This window comes from Arvicanthis niloticus, chromosome 22 (genome assembly GCF_011762505.2).
Source record: "Arvicanthis niloticus isolate mArvNil1 chromosome 22, mArvNil1.pat.X, whole genome shotgun sequence".
In the NCBI taxonomy this organism is placed as follows: Eukaryota; Metazoa; Chordata; class Mammalia; order Rodentia; family Muridae; genus Arvicanthis; species Arvicanthis niloticus.
In genome coordinates, this window is record NC_133429.1 from 2,332,183 (window position 1) to 2,345,161 (window position 12,979).

The 12,979-nt window shown below is 55.2% G+C and overlaps 2 protein-coding genes across 4 annotated transcripts; both read right to left on the reverse strand.

Moving 5' to 3' along the window:
* Positions 1-3,966: 3,966 nt before the first annotated feature.
* On the reverse strand, positions 3,967-5,932 carry Fam174c (family with sequence similarity 174 member C). Its single transcript, XM_076919505.1, has 3 exons — positions 5,539-5,932; positions 4,762-4,878; positions 3,967-4,263 (listed from the first exon to the last, which is right to left on the reverse strand). Coding segments are annotated over exons 1-3 (381 nt in total). The 5' UTR covers positions 5,802-5,932; the 3' UTR covers positions 3,967-4,262.
* An 82-nt stretch (positions 5,933-6,014) lies between these two features.
* On the reverse strand, positions 6,015-10,982 carry Cirbp (cold inducible RNA binding protein). 3 transcript variants are annotated; one of them, XR_013106213.1, is made up of 8 exons: positions 10,862-10,982; positions 8,859-8,967; positions 8,658-8,764; positions 8,440-8,578; positions 8,279-8,360; positions 8,015-8,085; positions 6,217-6,322; positions 6,015-6,092 (listed from the first exon to the last, which is right to left on the reverse strand). XR_013106213.1 is itself a non-coding variant. In XM_076919503.1 (7 exons), the coding sequence occupies exons 2-7, from the start codon at positions 8,959-8,961 to the stop codon at positions 7,776-7,778; spliced, it is 519 nt and encodes a 172-aa protein (XP_076775618.1). In that variant the 5' UTR covers positions 8,962-8,967; positions 10,862-10,982; the 3' UTR covers positions 7,089-7,775. The 3 variants fall into 3 exon arrangements, 2 of the variants coding, with proteins under 2 accessions (XP_076775618.1, XP_076775619.1); XM_076919503.1 differs by lacking the exons at positions 6,015-6,092; positions 6,217-6,322 and adding an exon at positions 7,089-7,792; XM_076919504.1 differs by lacking the exons at positions 6,015-6,092; positions 6,217-6,322 and adding an exon at positions 7,089-7,792 and having other exon boundaries at positions 8,859-8,978; positions 10,862-10,981.
* Between the last annotated feature and the right edge of the window lie 1,997 nt (positions 10,983-12,979).

Below are 12,979 nucleotides of genomic sequence, written 5' to 3' on the forward strand. Positions count from 1 at the left end.
CTCGCCTTTGTCCCCGCTGGAGCGTCTTGGAGGGTCGCGGGCGCCCCCTCCCGCCGCGCCCCGGACCCTCCAAGCCTCAGCCCGGGCCCCGCCCCGGCCAGACTCGCGCAGACTCTGCCGCGGATCCCCAGGGTCCCGCCCTAGCCTCCCGCATCGGGAAGGGGACCCCCAGAGCGCTGCGCGGGCGTGTGTGTGTGTGTGTGTGTGTGTGTGTGTGTGTGTGCTCTGTGGCCCCGCCCTGTGCGGATTGTAACGAAGTGCTTGTTCCTGCTGCGCCTGGCATCTCAGTATTTAGGAGGCTGAGGCAGGAGGATTGACGCGAGTTAAAGGCCATCCTAGGCTACAGTGTAAGATCTGGTCTAAAAAAAAAAAACCAAAGAAGTCGTAGGCCAGCTGTGTGGTGCACACCTGCTCTCCCAGCACTCGGGAGGTTGAGGCAGAAGGATCAGATATTCAAGGTCATCCTCAGCTACATAGAGAGTTCGAGGCCAACCTGGGCTACATGAAACTGCATCAGAAAAGAACTAAACTTCCAAGTTACCCTTTTCTAGCTTTCCGTCTTCCCCTGAGACCTCTGGGAGTCAGTTCAAGAACTCTGGGAACCACCCTCAAAACACCCCCCCCCCCCAGGTGAAAGAATGCTCCAGGGGAGAGCACACCCAGATTAGAGCTCTGTGAACCACACACAGGGGTTCAATGTTTTGTTTTTCATTTGCTGGGTCTTGTGCTTGGTGTTGGGGACCCCAGAGCAGCTAGATTCTAAAGTGTCCTTCTGTGCATGGACTGGGAGAAATATCATTATTACCTGAGACCATCGAGGCCAGGATGGTACTGTAGAACTCAGATTTGTGGTCTTCTGTGACAAGTTCCCAACATGCCACACACATACATGTGTGTTCACATGAGCTCACATGTAACACACACACAGGGTGGGCACAGGTATGAGATCTTTACCCAGACCTGGAAGTGCACCGCCCCCCTGTCCCATGCCTCTTTCAGGACTGGCTTTACTCAGGGACCTGAAGTTGTCAGACAAGGGTGTTCTGGGATTCTCAGGGCAGGCCCAGAGCCACATGTCTAAGCACTCTGCCCATAAAGGTGGATGTTGGGGAGCTGCCCTGTCTGGGACATGAGCACCCACTTTGGAATGGGGAGGGCGACCAAGATGTCTCATCTATTAGGCTTGATCTGTTAGGTTCTCAATCACCAGGGCCAGTCACAAGGACACCTAGCAAGGAGGCCACATCCCCAGGCCTCATTTGCATGCTGGGGCCACCGAGTTGAGAGCTGCCTGCCGCCAGTGGATTTGAGCAGAAAGCTTTGCCTTCTGTTCTTGTCTGTTGTCTCAAGGTCAGATCCAGAGCGAGGACAGGAACAAAGGCGGCTGTCCCCCACTCTACCTCCCGAGCCCGCCTGTCGCTCCTGAGGACACATAGATGAGGGGAGAGCAGGGCCTCAGAAGGCCTTTTGTTCAGGAGCCCTGCCTAGCCACCATAGTAACAGGGAGCCTGGGAAGCCCTGTGCCCTCTCCAGGCATCCTGCCCCAGCCCATGGGGTCAGTGGTCATTGGAAATCAGACCCTGCCTTGGAGATAGTCGGAGGTTGGGGGCCTACCATGGAGACAAGCATCAATGAAGGTCAGGAGTTACCAGGATTAAGGGTGGCTTCAGATACGTCAGGTGAAATATGCCCTGGGATACCAGGGTCCTTCATCCATATCCTGGGACTGTGTGCTCAGGCCATGGTTTACCCTGATTCAAACCATTCTGTGAGGGTCTTTAGTGGCCCTGGGCCAACCTTGTCTCCAGTCTGCACTCATCAACCTTGGTCACTCATGCCCCACTACCTGCCACTCCGGTACACAGGGCAAGGCCTCAGGCCCCTGATCTCAGTGTCTGGTGGCTCTATGGCCATCAAAAGACCATATTGCCAGACAGGAGGCTAAAAATATGCAGAGAGGAATTTCTCATTACAGAATAAATTGAGCTGAGGGAGGCTGGGCAGTTGGGGTGGGTTATGGATCCTACAGGTGCCCCCTCTCTAGCCTGCCACGTGAAGAATAAGGACAGGGTGGGCACTTGCCCAACCCAAGCAATAGGCACCCAGTGAGACCCAAAGAAATAATGATCTTTGAGTTACTGGCAAGCAGAACCCCAGAGAGGTCCCTCCCTTTCTCCCTCCCTCCCTCTCTTCTCAATGTAAGCACCCTCCTCTCTGTCTCCTCTCTTTTCTATACCCTCCCACCACTTGTCCTGCATCCTATCATTCTCTCCTGCCTGTCACCTTCCTCTTCCCTCACGCCCCAGGTGCAGGACAGGTCTCGACCCTAAACCCATCTTCCTACAACTGAAAGTGTCTGAGTCCCAGCAGACTACCGTGCCTTGGCCCCCACCTTCCCCTCATGGAGCTCCATGTGGGTTCACAGCTCTCAACTCATGACTTCCAGGAAAGATGTGATTGTCCTGTGACATGTACCTGTCCCCATGTCCCCAGTGGAGCAGCTGACGGCTAGCTATGGTGGGGCCCCACCAAGAGGCCTGGTTTGGTGGTGCTTTGGGAGACAGTTTTTAATTTTTTGTGTATTGTGGTGTGGCACTCAGAAGGCAATTTATGGGACTGAGTTTTCTCCTTCAACCATGTGGGTCCAGGGATGAAACTCAGGCTTGGCAGCAAGTGGCTTTATCTGTTAAGCCTTTGAGCCAGCTCAGATTTAGGATGGGTACAGGTGGCAACAAAATTTGAGTTCAAGCCCCTGTCCCTGCTGTATGTGCTGGTGCTGGGAGCCACCCCAGGTGCACACACTCACTCCTCGGGCACTCCCAGGCTGGCCAGGGCACAGCCGTCCATCCTGCCTGACAGAGCTTGCTCTCCTGGCTTTCAGCTGTGCAGAACACCGGCTAATAGTGCATTAACCTTGATGGAACTGCCAATTACCCGTGCTGATGCTGGGGTGCAGTGACTGCTGACAGGAGGATGGTGGTGGGGCCACCCTCCCTGCAAGGAGAGGCAGGGGTGGGGGCTGGGGTCTCTCTTGACCTCATTAGATTAATCATCCTGCCCTTTGAAGCTCCAGCAATGGCTGAGCTGTGGGACAAGGGGCCCAGATCATCGAGTATGGGGGACTAGAACCAGGCCCATCCCAGCAGGCACAACACAAAGATGAGGAAAGACCAACAGGCCACAGGGCCCCCAGATCTGTGACTCAGAGAGCTCTGGGTTCCCTGGGTACAAGTTGGAAACGGCAGAGGACCCCCACGGGGAGCACCCTAGGCTGAATAGAAACCCAGCCACTAAAGGGGACAGAGAGACATACAGGGGTATGTCTGCGGCCAGGGCTCTCTGTCACACCCAGACTGACACCAACACTCCTTAGTAAGTAGGCTTAGCCAGTCTCAGGGGCCCAGCTCAGACCAGCTGGAGTACCAGTGGATCTGGAAGTGGATGAAGACTGGGTACCCACAGGGCAGGAGCTGGACAAGGAGTTCAGACCATGAGGGTTCTGAAAGAGGACCAATAGAGGGGCTGGAGACCTATTCCCAGAGTAACTTGGGGGGGGGGGCGGTGTCCTGGGAGGCAGACTAGGTGGTATGTGGCTGCCACCTGGTGGCAATTAGTTGTTATGACCAGGCAGAGTGGACTCAACACTGAAGAAAACTGACTGAGGCCATGACCTCAGACTGCAAGTGACTTAGGCATCCCTGCCCCTCTTCCCTAAATCTAAGAACCAGAGGAGGTGACTGGCTAACTCTGAGCTGCAGCCCACAGGCTCCTGGGAAACTCTGCCAATAAGTGCCTCTACACTGAGCCAGGCTGTCACAGCTGGAGGCTTGGAACAAGGTTGAAAAATGAATAGTCTCTCTAGAGACAATGGCATGGACAGGAAAGCCTTGTCCTAGGCAGCCAGGGATGACACCCTCACTCATTTCACCAGGACACCTGAGTGTGGTGTCAGGAAGAGTTCTCAGATAAGCTACCAAGCCGCTGCTTCATTTATTGCCCCCAAAGCAGCACGAAGGTGCACACAGAGACCCCAAGGTCCATCTGCTCCATCCCAGCTTGTCACAGGGTGGTCTTGTCCCTTACGGGAGGCCTGGCCTTGGGGGCCTCAACTCTGTGGGCTAGTCTCAATGAGGTCTCTATGCTGTCCTGGCCCATGCAGCCTCCTAGGGCCTGTGCAGACTCCCTCCAGGAAAGTTGACATCACAGCTCACAGAACTACATGTCCTCTCTTGTCCTTGCAGCCTGTCGTCTCCATCTCAACATCTGCAAGGAGAGGAACAGGACAAGGGATTGAGGGGTGAGGCTGGAGGGGCCTCCTTCCAACCCGCCCAGCCCAGCCCACAGATGATGTCCCTTTCAGGTCCACCAGGGTAGGAAAAAGAGACCACAGAAGACGCTGAAGCTGGTGTCCACCTCCTTCAGGGCCCTTGGAAGCCAGATCTAGTGTCTACTGTAGTCTTGGCTCTACACCAGCCACCACCAGGACAGGACAATCAGCCCTGCTCAAACACTGATGAAGCTGCTTCCACACTGACCACTGTTCTGCTCTGCCCTCTGTGGTGCCACATGCCCTGTGGTCCTCGGCGGGACACTCTGTGTCAGCGTCTGTTTCCATTAGAGCTACCAAAACCCCTACTGACACACCACCTCCTTGGCAACCTCCCAGCCCCCCACCGGGGATTCTACCTCTGAGATAGACCCTGAACCCTTTTAGAGACATGGTCCCTTGCTAGTTTGTCTCAGTGATAAAATCCTTCCTACCATCTCAGATTCCTGGTTTCAAAGACAGTCTCTTCCTCGCTGTCCTGAGAGGCCATCTCTTCATTCTCCTCTGTGTTGGTCAGGAGCCCATACCTCCTTCGCTGTGGCTTCTTGAGTCTGTAGGGCACAAACACCCTCAAAGACTACTTCAGCACTGGTGACATCCAGTCCATGGGACCCATACCATGCTTCCCCACCCCCGCCCTCAAGGCGCCTGCTGGATGTGAATCTTACAACTCTTGGCACAGTGAAAGGTCCGGAGGTAGGGGTATGGGTACTATTAGGTCGGCTTGCCAGCCACAGCTTCCTACTAAAGCACAAGGCACTATCATAGCAGCTAAGGGAAAAAAAGGAAGATGAACGTCTTTGTTTCCTTTTTGGAGTCAGTGTCTTGAAGCAAAGGCTGACCCTTAACTTCTGATCATCCTGCCTCCAGATGGCAAGTGTCGAGATGACAGGCGTGAATTAGCACGCAGTGCTAGGACCGGCAAGCAGGGCTTTGCGCATGTTAGGCAAAACTTTTATCCCCTGAGCCTCAGCCAAGGAAAGAACTTCTGCAGCCTTTGCACTGTGGCACGGCTTTTTGCACCCCTGTCACCACAGCACCAGAGAGGCCCAGCTGAGGTAGGAGGATGGCCATACTGAAGTCTCTGCCCACCCCTAAAATCACAATTAAAGAGTCAGGAATAAGAACGAGTCTGAATCACGTGCCTTCCCGCCCACTCCCCCCCCCCCACGCAATGACTCACTAGATGCTGATTGGGCGCACTAACGCACCTAAAAGCCCGGATGAGGAAGTAAAGTGAGATCAGGCCGCAGAGCCCAGTGATTACGAAGAATGAGCGGAGCAACGCGGAGCCCGTGTCCGGGAGCCCCCCGCTTGTGTGGTTATGAGGCACGGCCGGCCAGCTGGAGTTTTCAGCCGAACCCAGGGTGGCACACCGGAGAAGCAGCAGCAGCAGCAGCAGCATGCGCAGCGCCATGCCGGAGCTGAGGCGGAAGTGCACACAGCCCCGCCCCGCCCACAATGCCCTGCGCATCGCCAGGGTTGTTCATCTTAAGGCCTGATCATGGAGATGGGTGGGCACTAAGATTCCTCCCCGCTGCGCCCTAGTTACCCCCATCCCCGCCACGTCTCAGACCCAAGCCACACAGTCGGGGGTTCTGGGTCACAGCCTTTTATTCAGGCAAACCCCCGCCCCCCCACCCCCACCCCGCAACGTTCTGTCCCAGCGACCACGCCAGCCCAGCTGCCAGCCCGGCGTCGTTCTGGTCCTACAGGAAGCCTGCATCCTGCATCGCCCATGAGCCAGTGCCAGCTCAGGAATTGCCTGGAAAGGAAGAGGAAGAAGAGATCGATCAGCGAAGGCCCAGTCCAGCTTCAGGCGGGGGGTCCCCAACCCTCTGAGCACCCAGAGTATCCTAGGACCCCAGGCCCTCATCTCGGGCACTCACCCGGCCAACTGTGTGCAGTCTATGGCTCCTGAGCCCGTGGAACCCTCTAGGGACCGTGTCACAGCCACAGCCATCCTTCTATGGCTCAGATTGGCTCCCCTTCATCCTGCCAAACAAAGGCGCGTGACCCTGGCATCCCCCTGGGCCTGCAGGCGCCCTCCAACCTCCCTGCTCCCACCCTCACGGCGCCCACATGGTTCGTCCCAAGGTGGCCATGCCCAGGGCGTCAGCGCCCTTCTGCAGCCCGCCTCGAGCAGAGCCCGGCTCTGTCCCGCTCAACAGCCTCACGGACTCTGGGCAAAAACTAAAGGCCGCAGCGCAGGTCTAAAGCCTGTCAAGGAACAAAAGCATGCCCACAAAGCAGGGCGTCCGGTGGTTCTGGCCGGCCACGGGAAGACTGGCAGGAGGCACCGCCAGCTTGGCTCGGACGTCAGGAAGCAAAGGTCAACCCAAGCCTAGGTTTCTGTCCAAGTGAGCTAGAAACCGGAGGGATGCGACACGAGCGCGAGCGCGCGAAGGTGTTACCTCGAGGCACAGGCCAGCTGCACAGAGCTAGCGGGGGAGCAGCGGGCAGTCTCGGAGGGTCCGCGGCTCGCGTCTGTCCCCGAGGGAGGGCTGCGGCTTCGGAGGCTAGCAGAGAATGCCTGGAACTGGCGGGGCGCAGCCGCTAGGCAGCCTCGCTGGCCCTGCCTGCACCCGGCCCTGCACTGGCCGAGGCCTCTGCCGCCCCGCTGCCCTCGGCACGGCACCGCCCCTCCCGTTCCCACTAGGCTGCTTGTCGCCTCCCGCACTGCCCTGCCTTCCTAGCTGCTCTGCTGGCCACGGAGCCGCAGCTCAGTGTCGGCAATGAAAGGGAACTGGTCAGAGCGAGATTCATTTCACACGGTCTTTTAATCGGCTTCGTGAAGCCAAAGAAACTGCGTACAAGAGTCCGTCAGCCACTGTGAATACAACGTCGATGGCGTGTGCATGTCTTCGGTAAAGAAGGACAGTATAAACAAACACTTCCACAGCCTCCCGGACTGCTGTGCGCCCACGGGCCTCAGACACGAGCCCGATGGGCAGGGCCTGCTGCGCCCCGCAGCAGGGCTGGGGAGCTGGAGGACCATGGCTTGCTCAAATCGAGTCCATTCCATCTCAGGAGGGGTGGAGCGCCAAACTTCATGGGCGACCACACAAAAAAAAAAAAAAAAAAAAAAAAAAAAAGAAAAGAAAAAAGAAAAAAAGAAAAAACCACAACCAAAAAAACCAGAAAAAACAAAAACGAGTAACCAAAACCCACACAACCCGACAATTTAGAAAAAACAAAAACCCATGGCTCATGGTAAACAGTAAAATCTGAAGTGCTTTCCAAAACGTTTTTAAGAATGCTTAAAAACAGACAGCACTTCTTAAAAACAGGTCTAGTCACGAGGCCATCTCGGGTAGAAGCAGGCTGCTGATGGGTCAGAACGGAAAGGACTACAAAAGTGGTAACAAGGTGCTCACTGCACAACGATCAGCGAAGCTCCCCCATCTTAATTACAGCCATGGAAGGTCGATCTGGACGCGGAGGGCTTTTACTCGTTGTGTGTAGCTGAGGACAGAAGCGGGACAGTGTAAAGTCACTGGAGCTTGTGCTCCGCCCGCGCGCGTGGGAGGTGGCACAGGGTTTCATGCGCCTGGTGCCCTGCCCTGTCCTGTGTGGCAGGCCTGGTAGCTGCGCCCCAGGCTGAGTGGCTAAAGATGCTCTGAGGACACAAGGGTTCACGGAGCCCAACCGCAGCCACTCAGGTGGCATCCTTGGAGCAAGACTTACCGTAACTGTCATAGCTGTCTCTGTAGGACCCGCCCGAGCTCCGATAACCATAGCTGCCACCCTGACTCCGGCTGTGGAAGGACACACAGGACGCCCGGGCTCAGCACCTTACCAGGTGTAGTTGGCAAGAGTGGGTGCTCCGCAGAGAACAAAACCACCTGCGCTAGCCTGCCCTTCGCCTGGTGCACCCCTCCGTCTGCTCGCAGCCCAGGCCCAGCTGCCACCACCAAGGCTGCGCCTCCCTGAAGCTCCCATCTGGCTCACCTGGCATAGTAGTCTCTGGAGCCTCCATAACCCCCACTCCGGGACTCAAAGCGGCCACCTCCATAGCCCCGGTCTCCTCCTCCTGTAGATGACAAAGAACAGAGTCAGGGAGTCCCTACCCCTGCTGCCATCCCACCACCAGCTGCCAAGGCAGCACTCACCTCTGGAGAACCCTCGGCCCCGGCTTCGTCCCCCACGGAAGAAGCCCCGGCCTCCAGAAGAGCCACCCCGGTATCCTCGGGATCGGTTGTCAGAAGACTTGCCAGCCTGGTCAACTCGGATCTGCCGTCCGTCCACAGACTGCAGGACAAAGGGAGGATCACTGTGCCCCATTTCACACCAGGCCTAGGCAAGCTAAATTGGCCGGCCTGATCCTCACCTTCCCATTCATAGCCATCATGGCATCCTTAGCGTCATCGATATTTTCAAAGGTGACAAACCCGAAGCCTCGGGATCGCTGGGTCTCCCTGTCCTTTACCACCACCACTGCAGGAGAGAGGCATTAGCTGTGCAGTCTGCCCCCTGCCCCCCAAGCAGAAACTGACAACAGTGATCACAATGATCCTGACCCAAGCCTCACCTTCAGAGATCTGTCCATACTTGGAGAAGACCTGCTCCAGAGCTTGCTCGTTTGTGTCGAAGCTGAGTCCTCCCACGAAAAGCTTGCCTTCATCTGATGCCATGGCAGCCTGTCCAAACACTAGAGATGTTTGCTTTGCCTTAACCACCACCCCTTCCAGAAACTGAAGCCAGATAGTATATTCTTAGCCTTTTAAAAAGAGGAATGTGTTTTATGTGCATTAGTGTCTTGTCTCCATGTATGTCTACATGAGGCTGTCAGATCTTGGGAGTTAGTTGTGAGCTGCCATGTGGGTGCTGGGAATTGAACCTGGGTCCTCTGGCAAGCAGTCAGTGCTCTCAACTACTGAGCCAACCCTTCAGCCAGCCACCCCCCCCCCCACCGCCACACTCTTTGTTTTTAAAAAAAAATTGCTAAAGACAATGCCTCCCTTTATAGTCCAGGATGGCCTTGGAACTCCCTGCACAGGCATAAGTGCTAGGATGAGGCAGGTCACTGAAGGGAGTTAAAGCTGCCTCTTCCCTCCTTTACCTATGTACTTACATAGGTATGTATGTATGTGACCCATAGCTGGGCAAGGTGTCGTACACCTTTGATCCTTGGAAAACAGAGGCAGGCAGATCTCTGTGAGTTTGAGGCCAGTCTGGTCTTCAAAGAGAGTCCAAGATAGCCAGGGCTACACAAAGAAACCCTTGGGCCCTACTGGGAAACCGCAGCCTTAAGAGGGGTTTTACACCTCTCATCCAGACATTCGAGTCACCGAGTGGGAAGATCAAAGAGAAAAAGGACACTTAGGAACAATTTGAGGGACTGTTCAAACAAATACCCGTCTCCCCTAGCCTGTGCGATGTGGAGGCAAAGGAACAGAATCCAAAACCAAATCCAACTGCACAGTGAGTCCAATACCTGGGCTACATGGTGTCTCAAAACCACAGGGAACTCTCCTGCTTTTATCATCCCAAATCACATATTGTCATATATTGTCATATAATGCTATATTGTCATATAGCAGATGCTAACCTTAAATGATGGTTCTGGGGCTTGATACCCTAGTCTCTTTCCTGCAGTGGCCCTTTATTACACCTGGCCAGAGAACCCCAAGGTTATGCTCACCCAGTCTGAATGGCATTAAGTTTCTTCACTTTGCAAGTGTGTGTGGTTGGGGACAGAGATGATAGTTGACTGCCTACCCTTACTAGCATAGAGTTATTGGGCCAGAGAGGCTTTTAGGGTACTGTTTTACGAGGTGTGACAAGTTGTGGGATACACAGCTCACTCAACCAAGGACTAGAAAAATGTTTTTGCACTGATGGACTTAAGGAAGAAAGGAGGCTGGCCCAAGAGGCGTGGCTATCGGAAGGGGGCGTGGCATCTAAACAAAGTCATTGGCTAGGGACAACCAGGACCCAAACACTTGGAAAAGAAGTCCACTATACTACTGAACCAGTCTACGTGGGGGGCAACAAACTTAGGATGTAAAAGGGCAACATTCAAAACTACATGTGCTTTTTTTTTTCCCCACGTGGAACCACAAGGGAAGAAAAAACCGAGGTAGAGCCAGCTGTAGTAATAGGGTCGCACGCGACACAGCTCTACATCTGCAGACAACCGGACTTTGAGGTAGGCGCGCCCCGCCCCCGGAGCAGCGCATGCGCCACGCGCGTACTCTGCGCCATTCCATCCGGGCATTCGGCAGTCCCGCCATTTCGCCAGCGAAGCTTTTCAAAGCATCGCGGCGGCCATTTTACAAAAAAAAAAAAAAAAAAAAAAAGCCCAGCACTGAAGTCGGCATCGGCCCGGGGGTGACGCGCGGTAGAGGACGCCCCTCCGAGAAGCGTGAGGCCCCGGTGTCCCGCTGCCCGCCTCGCCGCCGACGGGGCGGACTCCAACCCGGGCCCGCCCCCAAGTCCCAGGGGCGTGCCGCTGCGGCTCCGCCTCGCCCGAGAGTCACAGGCCGCCCGCCGCCCCGGGCCCCTCAGAGCCGGTGCCGCCAGGGCCCTCACCGCTGTGTCGGGCAGGTCCCTGACGCGGGCGGGAAGACAGCTCGCCACACACACCCAAGCTTCCTAACGCGCGAGTGCGAGGGGGAGCGCCTGAGTCCTGCCTGATATACCCCACCCCTGGAACCACGCCCCCCGAGCCCGCCCACCACACGGCGCTGACCAATCCGACGCTTCAGATTCAGCAGCTGCGCCTCGGTGGAGGGGCGGGACTTCGCTGGCTTCACCGGTGTCCGCGCGGAGGCGCTGAGTGTTTTGATTGGCTGGAATGTGTCCAGGCCTCATTCCCCGCCTGCTAGTGACTAGGAGGCGGGGACAGCGCGCTTGGAGGCGGAGCTGACCCACTTCCGCGTTCCCGGACTGTTTGGCCTGCCGCGGGGAACAAAGAGCTCCAAGACACTGCTTTTAAAGAGCTTTTGCTACCTCAACGGGACTCCCAAATATGGCTCCAACCTTGACTCATCGACTTAACACTTCTCCGCTCTTTTTTTTTCCTTTTTAATATTTTATTACATTTATTTAGCTGAGGCGCGTTTGTGAGGCCAGAAGGCAATTTTCTGAAGTCTCTCCTTCCATCAAATAGGTCTTAAGGATCATACTCAGGATTAGCCGAAAACACCTTTATCCACTGAGTTATCTTGCCCTCCATTCTTGCCCATGAAACCAAAATCACCGAATTACCCTAGTTCAAAAGAACCTCCCAATACAACTGCTGCCTAACAGTTCTCTGGACCCCAAGGACAGTCCATAAGATCAGACATTTCCATCTCAGTACTAACTACATTGTCAATATTCCCTCCTCCTCCAGATTTGCTGTAGCACCTTACTTGCACCCAATGCAGTTTGCCTACAAATCTCAACCTGCCTTATAACTACCATTTGAACCCTGATTCCTGCCCATCCCCAACCACCTGTACATTACCACATCTTTTCTATGTGTACCTGCATTTTCTGCGTGTTCTAGGAGAGAACCCAGGATCTTAAGGATGCCATGGAAGGGTTGCTATCCCTGAGCCACGCCCCCTAGCCCCTCTCTGCGGGATTCTTAGCAGGGACTAAACCAAGCTACATCCTAAGCCTTCTTAAACAGAGAGAGAGAGAGAGAGAGAGAGAGAGAGAGAGAGAGAGAGAGAGAGAGAGAGAGAGAGAGAGAGAACAAAACAAAAACCACGTTTTTAATCTTACATATATGGGGTCCATGCACCCCGTGCCTATCTTACGCTGACAAAAACCAGAAGAGAGTGCAGGATCCTCTGGATGCAGAGGTACAGCTGTGAACCTCTGTGTGGATGCTGAGAATTGAATCCAGGTCCTCTGCAAGAGCAGCCACTAAGTGCTCTTAGCCACTAGGCCATTTGGGTCCTTTGAGACAACCTACTTTTTTCAATCTATCCTTGAACTCTGTAGCCGCACCTCCCAAGTAGCTGGGAAAACAGACCCTCGACCCCAGGATACATTTTCATCTCCCTCCACTGTGGTTTTGAGAGTCATGAGACCTGAGTCCCCTTTGTAAGGATCCTAACCCCCATCTAAGGCCGTTCACCTCTCACTTCAGTGCCTTCTGCTTAGCTTACTGTGTGAGGAACAAGCCAGTGCAGGCATCTCCCTAGATCTCAGTGATGCAAAGCCACACTTCGGCACTGCCCCTTGGAGAGAGTACAGTTTGGTGACATTAAGGACTGAGATATCCCAACCCTGCTCCAAGCCTCAGACTCACTGACCCTCAGATGAAGTTGGTCGAGGTGACCCAGCTGTCACCAGGAGAAGAATGCCAGGACCCCTCAGGGATTCAATGCTCCCTTCCCCTAGACAGCAGCCTGTGACTCATGGCCACCCCCTCTGCAGCTTGCTCGTTGCACGCAGCCCTCCTATCCCGTCAGAGCAGCCTGCTGCGTCAGCCACTCACGCAAGGAGGTTATTAAAAAGAGCTGAGAGACCAAGATGCCTTCCCTCCCTCATTGTGCGCAATCCAGGAGGGGAGGGGATCGTGCCTTTCAGGGACCTCTGGACCAGAAGCCAGCAGAGCCAGAAGCAACAGTCCTACTATGTGCCCACAGGATCCCTGTAATTCCAGTTCCCAGGATCATGCTGGGCCCCTAGCCTGGCTCACATTCTGACACC

Excerpts from the sequence above, each read along its gene's own strand:
- Fam174c (XM_076919505.1), bottom strand. The coding sequence starts at position 5,801 with ATGCGCAGGGCATTGTGGGCGGGGCGGGGCTGTGTGCACTTCCGCCTC. Across the intron at positions 4,879-5,538 it reads TTCCTCATCCGGGCTTTTAG|ACTCAAGAAGCCACAGCGAA; the intron begins GTGCGTTAGTGC and ends TGTGCCCTACAG.
- Cirbp (XM_076919503.1), bottom strand. The coding sequence starts at position 8,961 with ATGGCATCAGATGAAGGCAAGCTTTTCGTGGGAGGACTCAGCTTCGAC. Across the intron at positions 8,765-8,858 it reads GTATGGACAGATCTCTGAAG|TGGTGGTGGTAAAGGACAGG; the intron begins GTGAGGCTTGGG and ends TCTCTCCTGCAG. Across the intron at positions 8,361-8,439 it reads GGGCCGAGGGTTCTCCAGAG|GAGGAGGAGACCGGGGCTAT; the intron begins GTGAGTGCTGCC and ends TGTCATCTACAG.